Below are 13,964 nucleotides of genomic sequence, written 5' to 3' on the forward strand. Positions count from 1 at the left end.
ATAAAAAAATGGTTCAATTCTCTAGTTCCTGTTTTCAAATTTTATCATGGATTGATAAAAGATACTTTAAGTATTATAATTACACAGATCTCTGAAAATGTCCTTACATTCAAACATAAAAACAAACAACATTCATACAATAACACAATACAAAAATGGTGAATCCCCATGTGTGTGTGTGTGTGTGTGTGTGTGTGTATGTTGTGTGTTGTGTGTTGTTTATGTGTGTGTGTGTGTGTGTGTGTGTGAGTGTAAAGTCCAAAAGTCCGTGGATGAGTGTACGTACAAAATGGGTCGCGCTCACCCCAAAGTTTGAGTCCAGATAACTGGAACCATGCCTTGTTGCTGTACCTCAAAGGTCCTCCTAGGATAGTCTTTACTGTGGGTCTGCAAGACTAATGAGTCCTAAAAATAGCAAAAAATCCACGCAAAACAATTGTCCTTCGCCTACGAATCAAGAAAGAAATACCAGGTAGATTTAGCAAACTCCTACTCCATGTGCTCCTCTGGCTTCTTCAGATGACACACTGAGCAGTGTCCATGTGCCCACTATCTCCGCCTTGTGGTGTGTATGTTATGTAAATGTGTATATATATATATATATATAAAAAAAACGGCAACAGTTAGAACAGGAAATAGACTACAGACACATTCACTTCTCCTCATCACTTCAAAATAAAGACTGTAAAATAAGTCCATTACTCTTTATATTTGGGCTACAAAAAACTAAGTGCGAGTATGCTTAACCGCATGGCCTATTCACACATTTAATGAATTTTTCAGTCAGCATAAACTCAATTATGTGGCAGCGCTACAAACTGGTTCGGACCAAAGCCAGCAGTGTTGTGTGAAAACGACCCTAAAAACGGCAGAAAATGTTATTACATGTATCAGTTATTGCCCTTGGTCCGGATCAAATGAAGTGAACTACAGATGTGAAAGCACCCTAAGCTATTTTAAATTAAATCCAAGAGCTCTCTTACCCTCAATAGACTGTAATGGTCCAGAGATGTTCAAAGTCCAGAAAAGGAAACAAAAAATTGTTGAAACAGTCCATGTTACTTCTGTGGTTCAAATGTAAATATGTAAATAAATCTTTTCTCCCATGTCAGATCATTGGGGTGCACATTTATTATGGGCATTATGATGAATTACCATTACACAGAAGACATAGACAAAAATAAAGTCTTTCTCTGTGTGATTTGTATTGTGCAGCACATTGGTCAACCTTTGGTTGTGTTTAATAGTGCTATATAAATAAAATTGACATTGACATAAACTTCAATGTCAATTTTATTTATATAGCACTATTAAACACAACCAAAGGTTGACCAATAATCTGCACAATACAAATCACAAAGAGAAAGACTTTATTTTTGGCATACAAAAGTGTTCTTGGAGCTTTATATGATTACACCCTGAAGTCAGTGTTCTGACAAAGTTCTGGTTCCTTTTCTGGAATTTGAATGTCTCTGGACCATTGCTGTCAATGGAAGATGAGCGAGATCTTGGATTACATCTAAAATATATTAATTTGTGTTCTGAAGATGAACAAAAGTCTCAGGGGTTTGGAACATCACGAGGGCGAGTAATTAATAACAGAAGAATCGTTGACATCTCTGCCTTGTCTAGAAACTACATTTCACAACCAAACATGCATACCACAAATAATACAGGGAACAATATGAGTTCTTACACAACACTGGATTTATTCCTGTCAAAAATGGCATCCCACAAGGACTATATGATCTAATTTGTTTGTGCGCTGACTTGAAGATTATAAGGAGTCAATGGTTGCTTGCTGGTGTTCTGTTGCAGGTCTATGAATTACCCTGCCCTGTATCTTGTTGTCTATTGGCTCTAGGTTAACCCAGATGAAACTCTTAGTCTAAAACACATTTCAGAGTCTTAGACAGCTCCAGATTTTTGCTATTAACTTACACTTTATCTGAACACTTTAGGGGAAAACTTTCATTTCAGGTACACATGTTCCATACACTTACTAACGTAATTACAATAAATATCAATAACTATATGTAACTAACCCTAAACCTCATATTAGGGTTATATTATAACCATATAGTAAGTACATGTAATTAAAACAAAGTGTAAACTGATTTCAGAATTAAGGCAAAATTAGCAAATAGATACATATTTATATACATTATGTCTTGCGTATTTGATAATACACAGTACCTGCTGTTGTGATGAGCATCACATTGCCTTGGATTTCAAGCATTTCCACAAAACTAAAATTGTGGCCCAAATAAAGGCAGAAAACATCTTTTTTTGAGATTATCTGCTATTTTAAAGAAGTTGATTGGATGTTCACCAACTTTGTAGGTCCTTTAAAGGTGCCATAGAATGAAAATCTGGATATAGGCATGGTTAGAAGTTAAAATAAAAGTTCAGTACATGGAAATGGCATACCTTTACATACAATATCAGGTATGTACACCCTAGGCTTTATTTGATTGGCCACAATGTTTCTTAATGAGATTACAACAATGATATTTTTCCCCTTATTTTTTTTAAGTCTGTCAAACTCTTATTTTGAAAACGAGACTGGCTTTATAGTGCTCTCATGGAGTATTCATCTCTTCACAGCTCATCATTAGTATCCAAAACTACACATTAGATTTTAACGAGCCAACAGACACATGTAAAATGCTAAATTTAAGTGTTTATTGCACATTTATGCACTGTGTCATATCACTCAGCTCTTTCTTTGAATTTTCTGAAGGTAAGGGTTGCCAATAAACATAAAACTCGCATGTTTATTTGGAGGTTTGTTCTCATGTACAATTAATTCATGAAATACAACTCTAAATAAATCTCTATTTGGTCCCTTTTTTGAATATAATTATAATTTAGCCTATAATTCATCCGCAACAACCCAGGAGCTACCTAGGTTACTCTGTTAACATAAAAATAGCTCACTCACTCCAATAAACTAAAATAAACCTCTTCACCAGTTCAGATGGAAAGATTGTAATTTAATGAGGACATGAATCATTTTGCATGTCAGAAAAGAGCTCATTAATATTCATGACCCTTCCAAATAAGGTCAAATCAGACCTTTCAGTCATTGGGGTAAATTCCAAGGTTCTTAATGAGCTTATAATATTTTAATTACATTGAAAATTGTGCATTAAGTCACATACCATATGTGTATACCAGAGGATAATTTAACAGTCTGTTTTCAATGCATTCTATGGCACCTTTAAGCATCTTTTTAGTTCAATAGTATATGGCGCCTTGTGATTTTCGTTTTGCTTTCTGTCTAAGAAACACTGCGTTTGTCCATGTTTTCCTTTGTTTTCGGTAAGTGAAAGAGCCGAGGTAACATTGAGGCCCTGGTAAGAGTAAAAACAAAAAAAAGGAGGAACAGAAAAAGAGCCATAACAGAGAGCCAAAGTAAACTACAGGTCTGGCACCAACAGATTGTCCCATATTGTTAGTTTTAGTGTTAGAATGGATATAAATTACAACACGGCTCAGGACTCTTTGCTCAGTCCATCTGAAGCAGTCGTCCTCGGGCCATTTTTTTGTCTCCGATAAGAGATTTACAGCGCTGCATTTTTTGGTCCATCTGCACACGCAAGGAGGTGTAAGGGGTTTGGGGTCAAATCCCATATGGTGAACAAACCTGGAATGTGCTAGCCTCGGCATCACCTGCGTTTTTAAAGCTGACATTACACATTTCCCTCTCCTTCCATTGTGGTAGATTTGCAGTTTTTGTTTTTTTGTTGAACGAGTCTACCACTTGTTCAACAGAAACAGTCCAGACAGCGACTTTTTATGCTTATCTTCAAGTTCACCTTCTTACTGAAATGTTGAAGGAATCAAACATTGTGGTCACTAATCCATTCTGCGTAATGTAAAATGTACATTCAGTAGCTGTGAGTAGATCAGTTAGGATAGTTATTCTTAAACCACATGCATCAATTCATGAACCTCAAGATTTCTTCTTTCTTTCTTTCTTTCTTTCTTTCTTTCTTTCTTTCTTTCTTTCTATATCTATATCTATATCTATCTATATATACATCTTGTTGAATCTATGCCACGAAGGATTAAGACAGTTCTGAAGGCAAAAGGGGGTCGAACCCAGTACTAGTAAGGTGCATCTAATAAAGTGGCCGGTGAGTGTGTGTGTATGTATATATATATATATATATATATATATATATATATATATATATATATATATATATATATATATATATATATATATATATATACACTAATGGGTACTAATGAGCCCAAGAAAAAAAAACCCACACCATTACACCACCACCACCAACCGTTGATACAAGGCAGGATGGATCCATACTTTCATGTTGTTGATGCCAAATTCTGACCCTACCATCCGAATGTCGCAGCAGAAATCGAGACTCATCAGACCAGGCAACGTTTCTCTAATCTTCTATTGTCAAATTTTGGTGAGCCTATGAGAATTGTGGCACCTGGTGTGTTCTTCTGCTGCTGTAGCCCATCCACCTCAAGGCTGGACGTGTTGTGTGTTCAGAGATTTGAGTTACTGTTGCCTTTCTATCAGCTGGAACCAATCTGGCCATTCTCCTCTGACCTCTGGCACCAACAAGGCATTTGTGCCCACAGAACTGCCGCTCACTGGATATTTTCTCTTTTTTGGACCATTTTCTGTAAACCCTAGAGATGGTTGTGCGTGAAAGTCCCAGTAGATCAGCAGTTTCTGAAATATTCAGACCAGTCCGTTTGGCATCAGCAACCACGCCACGTTCAAAGTCACTTAAATCCACTTTCTTCCCCATTCAGATGCTCGCTTTGTTGAGTTTCTGCCATGTGATTGGTTGATTAGAAATTTGGGTTAATGAGCAGTTGGACAGGTGTACCTAATAAAGTGGCCGGTGAGTGTTTATATATATATATATATATATATATATATATATATATATATATATATATATATATATACACAGCATATATGTATCCTAAATTACTTATTTTAAATCACAGCTTCAATGATTGCTGATGGTATTTTTGATGAAGACAGTTCTAGCTGTTCATTGTTTTTAGCCACTGGAGGGCAAATAGACCTGCAGACCTGGCAAGTTTCCATTTTGTTTCAAACCACAAATATTAGTTCACCTCCATGTGAACAAATGGCAAGTTAGGGGCACTTGCGAATCATATACAGAACCTGCTGCAGTATTTCAGTCACTAACAGAGCAACCTTAGCCATGTTAAGAATTCTCTTTATAGTTATCCTGGGAATATGCTAATCATGCAATTTGACATATTTCGCAAATAATTGCATGTGCAGTGTTCCCATCATAAGTGAGATATACATAATGAACTTGGGGCCAGGTTTACTAACAGCTTTCGTTGATGCAAAACCTTTTTTGGTGTTGAAAAATATACTGTCAGGACTTAGTGCAATTTAAAGACTTAACTAGGTTAATTAAGCTTGAGTAATTAGGCAAGTGATTGTATAGCAGTGGTTTGTACTCTAGACAATCGAAAAAAAGTATTGCTTAAGGGGGCTAATTACATTGACCTTTATAGTTTTAAAAAATATTAAAAACTGCTTTTATTCTAGCCGAAATAAAACAAATAAAACTTTCTCCAGAAGAAAAAATATTACAGGAAATACTGTGAAAAATTCCTTGCTCTGTTCAACATCATTTGGGAGATATTTGAAAAGAAAAAGAGGGCTAATAATTTTGACTTCAATCATATATGATTGCTGTCTCGGACCCTGTTTTGTAAATCTTGGAGTCTTTTAGTCTAAATATCTGACCCTGATAAAAATAAATGGCAATCAACGAAGAAAAGCCTTGCCTTAGTGTGACGTCACGTGAAACGATTAGACAAGAATGAAGATAATACCCGATGCTCCTCAATGGCATGTTTTGTTCCTCAGGCTTTAGATGAGAAGGGTAAAAGCAATCAAAATATGTGGGCACATCAAAGTCATCGGCTCAAAATGATTGTTTCGTAAATATCATCTGTTTAACTGACCTTTACAGATTCTTCGGGGGCAGCATGAGGGCACGGTAAACACCGCACTCACTGTGTCTTTGATCTGGCACAGCTGAGCTCTGTGCTGTGTCTGCTGAGATAATTGGAGACGTAAATGTTGATGTTTGGTCAAATTCTCCACTAACATTCCTTTGATGTGTGTCGTCTCACTACGTTTAATATTTGTCCCGCACAGGTGATCAAGATGGGGGTCGAGCCCACCTTAATTATCATCTTTTATAATAACATTGCTTTAATAACAGATTGAATATACATTTAGCTTAAAGGTGCCATATACTGCGTTGGTTTAATAAGTTAAATTGTTCTCTGATATCTACATAGTAGGTTTATAGCTTCAGTAAGTTTAAAAAAAATCTCCAGAAACTATTTTATTTGCTCATTTATTACTCCATAAAATACCCCTAGAATCAGGAGGTCCATAATTGACCATATGATTGGTTCATGTTGTAAATATTAATGAGCTCTGCTCTGACATGCAGTTCACTCACACACACGCACACACATGCATGGACAAATATAAACCCAATCAGAGTAACATTAACCTATTTTGCTCACAAGATGTGGATAAAGGCTAAATATAATTCAACTTGACAAAAGAGAGTGATAGAGAGGTATTGCGTTATATATTTAAGCTATAATGTCAAAGAAAACACTGCCAGTACTTAATATCATCTGCATGAACAGATGACAGTGGATTGATTTGACACGATGGGCTCTATGCACAGCTTGAGTTTTAAAGCCAGCGATAAACTTCCGGTGAAAGTCTAATGTGACTATTTTCAATTTCACAAGGCTGTTTTTACAGCATCGATGTTGTAATGTAATTACAATACATTCAATTAAAAAGACTTCAGCATTCATTTAGTTGTTTAAGCGTAGAACGAGAACGTGTAACCACCAGTGCGGTCAGTAGCAGCAGGCTAGTGCAGAAATACCATTGAAAATACTGGAGTAAAATAGACTGTCATATTTTAAAGACATTGCGGGGGGAAATGGGATTTAATGCAGTGCTTCTTGTCCGATCTGAGACACACTTCACATTGTATATCTAACAGGCAGTGAAGATCACTGATTTTTAAAGAAATCAGATATTAAACAAGACAATTTTGTAATGGAAAGACAGCTCACCAGAAGCCCTGCCTGGCTGAAAATGAAAAGCCAATGTGCTTATAGCTCATTCAGCAGTCTACATGTGTTTGTTGAAACATACGCTTCAAATTTAATATATCTTAACGATAAATTAACGATAAATTAACAAAAGATACAATTAAGCATACCTTATGCCTCTTCGAAGTGCAGCTGAATACATGTGTGTTTGAACATGTCTCATGCAGTCGTTGCGCAGTAAGGCATACAGTAGTAAACAATCTGCGGTTGCGTTTTCAAAATAAAAGCCCCACATACTTAGTAAGTTAAAGATAAGCTTTAAAATAACTAAGGGAGGGAAACTACCATTGTTTTGTCACTAAAAACGTTGTTGCTTATCAAACACAGCCTGAGGCCTGCATATTAATGATCTCAGAGCTACATATGAGTCTGTGTTCTCTTGATGACGTTTATGCTCATCAGGTCTGGATGAATGACCTAAAGTAGGCATACATGCAAATGATGAGGGTGTAGCATATGAGTAGGCCCACATGGAATCTGTGCGCGCAGAATTCCGCAGATTTTCCGCAGAATCCCGCAGATTTTCCACAGAATTCCACAGATTTTCCGCAGAATTCCGCAGATTTTCCGCAGAATCCCGCAGATTTTCCGCAGAATTCCACAGATTTTCCACAGAATTCCACAGATTTTCCGCAGAATCCCGCAGATTTTCCACAGAATTCCACAGATTTTCCGCAGAATTCCGCAGATTTTCCGCAGATTTTCCACAGAATTCCGCAGATTTTTGGCCCAACATTAATTCTGTTTATTTACTTGTGTAAATGTGTGTAAATCTAAATTTGTTTGGTTTTTAAATTAATAAAGCAATATTATTGACATATGAAAATGTTCATCTGATTTATGTCACTGCTCACTGCTTTTAATATTTGTCCCACACAGGTGATCAAGACAGGAGTCGAGACCACCTGTAAGTGCCATGGCGTTTCTGGCTCGTGCACCGTGCAGACATGCTGGAGGCAGCTGGCGCCCTTCCACGAAATTGGCAAGCAGCTCAAACAGCGATACGAGACGTCAGTCAAGGTGGCGAGTTCCACCAACGAGGCCACCGGGGAGGGGGAGATCTCCCAGAGTCGATCCCAGAGCCAGCAGCCTCCCCAGCCGGACATCCCCCGCACCCCAGATCTGCTTCACATCGAGGACTCGCCCAGCTTCTGCAGGCCGAGCAAGTATTCAGCGGGCACGTTGGCTCGTAAATGCTACAAGGACAAGAACTGCGAGGCCATCTGCTGCGGCAGGGGACACAACACCCAGAGCCGGGTGGTGACCAGACCGTGCCAGTGCCAGGTGCGCTGGTGCTGCTATGTGGAATGCAAACAGTGCACACAAAAAGAAGAGGTTTACACCTGTAAGGGGTAATAAAACGAAGCATCGTGACCGTGCAGAATATCTCTCAGCAATGAATGAGCGCTAAGCAAAAAGAGAGAAGTCCTGGTTTGGGGAAAGATCTCAAAGGCTTCAACCTACTTAACAGACGAAAGCACTTTTTTTTGAGGGCCTTTTTTTCTCCATGTGGAGCAAGTGGGAAAGGTGTAGCTGTATAATATACAGTAGCAAACCTAGGGGAATGATCTACGGCTTTCTTTGAGAGACATTTTGAATGAAATCATTCATCGGCCAAGATATACGTCGGCAATGAAGTCCAGTCTTGGATGGATAATTGTCGACAGAGTTATTGCTTGACAAGTTTGTTTAAAGGTATGTGTTTGTATGTGATTTAATTCCAAACGAATTAAAGCCTCATTCACACTGCCAGCGACTTTGAAGCTGCCTTTCGCCCTGTGTGTGGCGATTGAAGTCGCTAGTGGGTGTTCCCAACTTGAAGTTGCTATGGTAACATTTACGATGACGTTTGTCGATTTGTTGCCACTGAAAATACAAATTTTGGAGGACAAACACTAAATATAAAAAGTATCAGTACACAACACGCTTAATTTTTAGTCATTTAGCAGACGATTTTATCCAAAGCTAATTTCCAAAGCTAGCTTTAAATCCAAGCTAATTACAAAGACGATGTGTGTCGTTGTGGCTATTTATCCGCGACAAACGTCGATCTGTGAACGGAGAATACAACCGGATCACGTGAGCTCTATTGATGCTCCTATTGGATGTCGGTCATGAGAGTTGCATTCAGAATCGTTTTCGTTATGCCGGGTTCAAACCAAACATGGAATTTGCAAGAGTAGGTTTGATACAAAGGCAATGCAAATGCATGAACATAGGCAAATAGCGTCATGCTACTCGAACACACTACTCGATGCATCTGCAAGTCTTTTTTGGTGCACGCGGCAATTGTACCATCATCTCGGTGTTCGTGACATTATTTAGTGCAGGGCATTTTTGTAAAGCAAAAGCACACAGTTAACTTAGATATGTATAATATAACCTAAATGACACATTGATACTGTATTAAAAAGTTTCCTCCGAATGTTTCTTCAACCTGTTCATTTTGTATATGGTTAAATTCCGTCATTTATCAACTCCACTCGCTGACTTCTTCTTCACTGCTGTTTCGTCATGGCAGTAACTCAGAGTCGCCCCTGTTGTTACGAATAATAGTACAACAGCAAACACATCAAGTATCCGCTTGTTAAGTCGTGACGTATGAAATACTGTTTCCGGATCCAAGCCGCTACTCATTTGAATTGAGAAAATATTTGTTTGACACCTTTTTTAGTCATATCACACATTAAAGTGAATTTTATATAAAATCATGGTGTACTAAACAGTCTCTGGACTTGCTGCATCACAGACACCAATATTTTACCAATTCAGAAAAAAATTATCACTTTCTGGCTATCTAATATTAGACATGGATGTGAAGAGTTCATATGCAAAAACCTCTTAATGCCATCTGAAAAATTCTTCTAAAATGAACATTTTTACCAGGCTCCTTTGTGTAGGTTCAGGAAATTTCACTTTTATGGCAAAAATAAGGTGTTTTCATGGCTTTACAGTCAAATAACTCAACATAAAACATAGAAGGCTGAGAAAAATGCTAATTTTCCCAAAAAACTTAGAGGTTTTAGCATCTAAACTCTTCATACATACATTATATGTATATATATATATATATATATATATATATATATATATATATATATATATATATATATATATATATATATATATATATATATATATACACAAACTGTATGGGGAGGCTCAACAAATGATAATAATAAACGTTTACAAAGCAATGTAATACTTTCACAAATCATGATCAATCATTCATTCATTTTCTTTTCGGTTTAGTCCCTTTATTATACCGGGATCGCCACAGCGGAATGAACCGCCAACTTATCCAACACATATTTTACGCAGCGGATGCCCTTCCAGCCACAATCCATCTCTGGGAAACATCCATACACACTCACTCACACTCATATACTATGGACAATTTTAGCCTTCCCAATTCATGTCTTCGGACTGTGGGGGAAACCAGAGCACCCGGAGGAAACCCATGCGAATGCAGGGAGAATATACAAACTCCACACAGAAACGCCAACTGACCCAGCCAAGGCTCGAACCAGTGACCTTCTTGCTGTGAGGCGACAGCAGTACCTACTGCTCCACTGTGTTGCCTAAATCATGATCATGTAAACATATAATTATTACCATTTGTTGAGCCTCCTCATAGTCCGCAAGTCGCTTCAAGTGACGTCACACTTAACAAGCGGATGAAAGCCGCCATAACGCACGGCTGTGTGTGCGCCTTCACGGAAAAAGTGAAATTATAAAAGAGAAAGGATAAAATCAGGCTTGATGTGCAATATTTATGCTGCAAACGTGTGGAGTTTGCCTCAATCACGAATTTAACTCTAGCGAAATATTCGAGTGAGATGAAAAACATCCCACGGGTAAATGAGAGCAAGTGACATGGTGCTTTGCATTTGGTTTGAACACAGCATAAAGTTGATGTATTTTCAACATTGTTGCATCACTGGACACGCCCACATCCATTCAATAATGGTCAATGGTCACTTATTTAACTGGAGGTGCCTAGAAGTTTCTGGCTCTCCATTGAAATGAATGATCGATTGTCGCAGCGTGTTGCTGGCAGTGTGAATTGGGCTTAAAATGCAGGAGGGATTTGCAATTACAAAACGCTGTCAGATTTATTCTGCATGCACACGTATTCTACGTCCACACAAGACTGTGTATGCATATGTAAATAGATTAAATAACGTTATAAGTCTATTATATACACCACTTATCTAAGTATGCTAAATAACCACTAACCACACAAACCATACTGTTTGTGTGCTTGCATTCACTTTGTGTTGTAATTCTCTTCGACAAGGCCCTTAGGAAAGCAATACTTTTGATTTGTGCTTTTTTTCAATATAATTTATGGAACATCTCAAGGAAAAGTCCTTGCAAGGAATGAAAAAGATTTACTTTTCCTTCCTTTTTATGTTGTTTCTTGACAGCGGAACTCTTTTGCCAGCCTATTTAAGATTTATCTCAGCCTTAAATGAACTCTACAAATGACTGTTCAGGGAGCGAGTGAAACCACTATGTGCCATTCGGATGGTAAAGAAATCCTAGAGATATCACAAGGAAGATTGGTCTCTCCATGATTTAGGCTTCCGCATGATGACAGATCTGTCCATCCTTGTTAAAAGCTGCCGAATTTATTGCTAAAATTGACGCAGCAGGGCTTTTCAGGACAATGGTTAATAAATGAAATACGCCATGCGCTTCATAAATAGCTGGAAGGTGCAAAATAAGTTGAGAATAAACCATGCAGCAATCTACATTGGAAAGGAGCTATACAGTACACTCTTTCTGCGTTGTATTTCTAGGAAGGAAATTAATATCCTTATATACAGTTGAAGGCAAAATGATTGGCCCTCCTGTGAATTTTTTATACGTTGTCAAATAAGTGATGTTTTATTTATTTTTAATTTAGCTGGAATAAAAGCAGTGTTTAAACCATTAACAATTAAAAACCAGTTTTAATGTCAGTAGGTTTTATTCTCTAAACATGCGTATGCATAAATTCCTGCACAGAAAGGAAACACAAATATGTAATATGTAAATATGTAAACACAAATATCACAAATCTGTCTTGATTCATCAAAAAATCATCATAAATATATGAAAAATTATATATTTTTAAAGAAGAAGTTTCTTTTTCTGGCTCTGACAGTTAAGCCTCACGTTCATTATTATTACAGTTGTCGTGAAATCTAAATTTACTTTTCTGATTTTAATATGTATATAGTAGTTCTTGTTATAAACAATGTATCAACCCTTCGTCGGTGCAATAGCCTAGTAGTTTGCGCACTGACATATGGTGCAGTAGCATGTCAGGGCATCCTGAGTTTGAATCCTGGCTTGAGGACATTTCCCAACCCAACCCCCCTCTCTCTCTCCAATTCTGCTTCCTGTTTCATTTCTGTCCTATCTAATAAAGGCCAAAAATAAACCTTTAAAAAATAAATATATATATATTTGCCTTCGTAAACTTTAATCAGTTCAATTAATCTTTTATTTCTGAAGCGCTTTAACAATGTAGATTTTGTCATAGAAGCAACATAGAAGTTCTAGTAAATTGAAACAAAGCTGAACACTAGTATCTTGCAATATAACTAGTAAAATATAATGTGCTGTCGTCACGGAAAAATATACAAGTTTATGTTTAAAACTTTTTTTACAGAAGGGCTAATAATTTTGACTTCAACTGTATCTAATAAATTCCAATATTTTTTTTTTAGATCGAGGGTGTACTGTGTACTGCTTCACCATGGGTTTTCACGTGACATGGTAAACTTGTTAGAAATATTTTGCAGAAATATCCACATTAAACAATCATCTGTGCTTGTAAGTTAGGTCGTTCTTAAATAACTGCATCAACAAACCCATCCACAATCATGGAGAGGCTGAACTCAGTGTATTTAAATGACTTTATGGATGCAGAATTCCGTATATCTGTGTAAAATAGAACACTGAAGTTCCATATTATTATTATTTTTAATTATTTAACATAACAGCTGGCAGGGAGAATGCCACTGTGTGACCAAATGACAGGGTCTGAGATTCTGATCCAGCCTGATCTCATGAGGAAGCGTAACTATTTCACATGTCAGATTAGTGGCTAATTCGTATGAGTTGAGTTGTATGAAAATGTAAATTCTTTAAAAAAAGGCGTGGCACCGAACCCCACCCCTAAACCCAAGTGAAGTTTTACAAACTGAAGCTGCGGTCACACTGGGCTTTTTTTCTCCCATAGACTTCCGTTCATACGCACGCGAATGCGTCAGACCGGAAACGCAGGGTCATGCGTTAAATTTCGCAGTTCGCTGCGGTGCAAAGTTCAAGCTTGGTGAACTCTGACCTGCGAAATCGCATCACTTAACTGCGTGAGACCAATCGAGGATCAAAACAGGACCTCTCTGGACAGAAATTTAAAACATGGAGCGATCGCTCGCTTTTTTAAATGTCTAATCATCTTGTTTAATCCCGCCCCTTTTCGCAGTGCCGCACGACAGAATTTTGCACACACAAAGCCCAGTGTGACCGCAGCTTAATTTCGAGAGGAGCACGTGATATGATTGATCGTGGCTGGTCCCTCATCCGTAATCAGTAACAATCCAGTCAGATTCATCCAAGCCTACAATAAATAGACCGATTTCACCCTACTGCCTTATCTTGGTTTTGGAGGAATCCCCCCTTCCACCCCATCTCCTCCTTTTCCTCCTTTACCAGGAGAAGCTCTCCAGACCTACCTAATCTTGGACCCCCTTAAATTCTAATTGACCAGACAGGAG

At 37.7% G+C, this 13,964-nt stretch overlaps 1 protein-coding gene across 1 annotated transcript in view; it reads left to right on the top strand.

Moving 5' to 3' along the window:
• Positions 1 to 10,223, top strand: part of wnt9a (wingless-type MMTV integration site family, member 9A) — a 65,809-nt gene extending 55,586 nt beyond the window's left edge. Inside the window, exon 4 of the mRNA XM_056471002.1 lies at positions 8,071 to 10,223. Coding sequence (XP_056326977.1) covers positions 8,071 to 8,547 — 477 coding nt within the window. The 3' untranslated portion in view covers positions 8,548 to 10,223. The remainder of the gene's footprint in view (positions 1 to 8,070) is intronic.
• Positions 10,224 to 13,964: the final 3,741 nt, after the last annotated feature.

The sequence above is a fragment of the Danio aesculapii genome, chromosome 2, assembly GCF_903798145.1.
Source record: "Danio aesculapii chromosome 2, fDanAes4.1, whole genome shotgun sequence".
In the NCBI taxonomy this organism is placed as follows: Eukaryota; Metazoa; Chordata; class Actinopteri; order Cypriniformes; family Danionidae; genus Danio; species Danio aesculapii.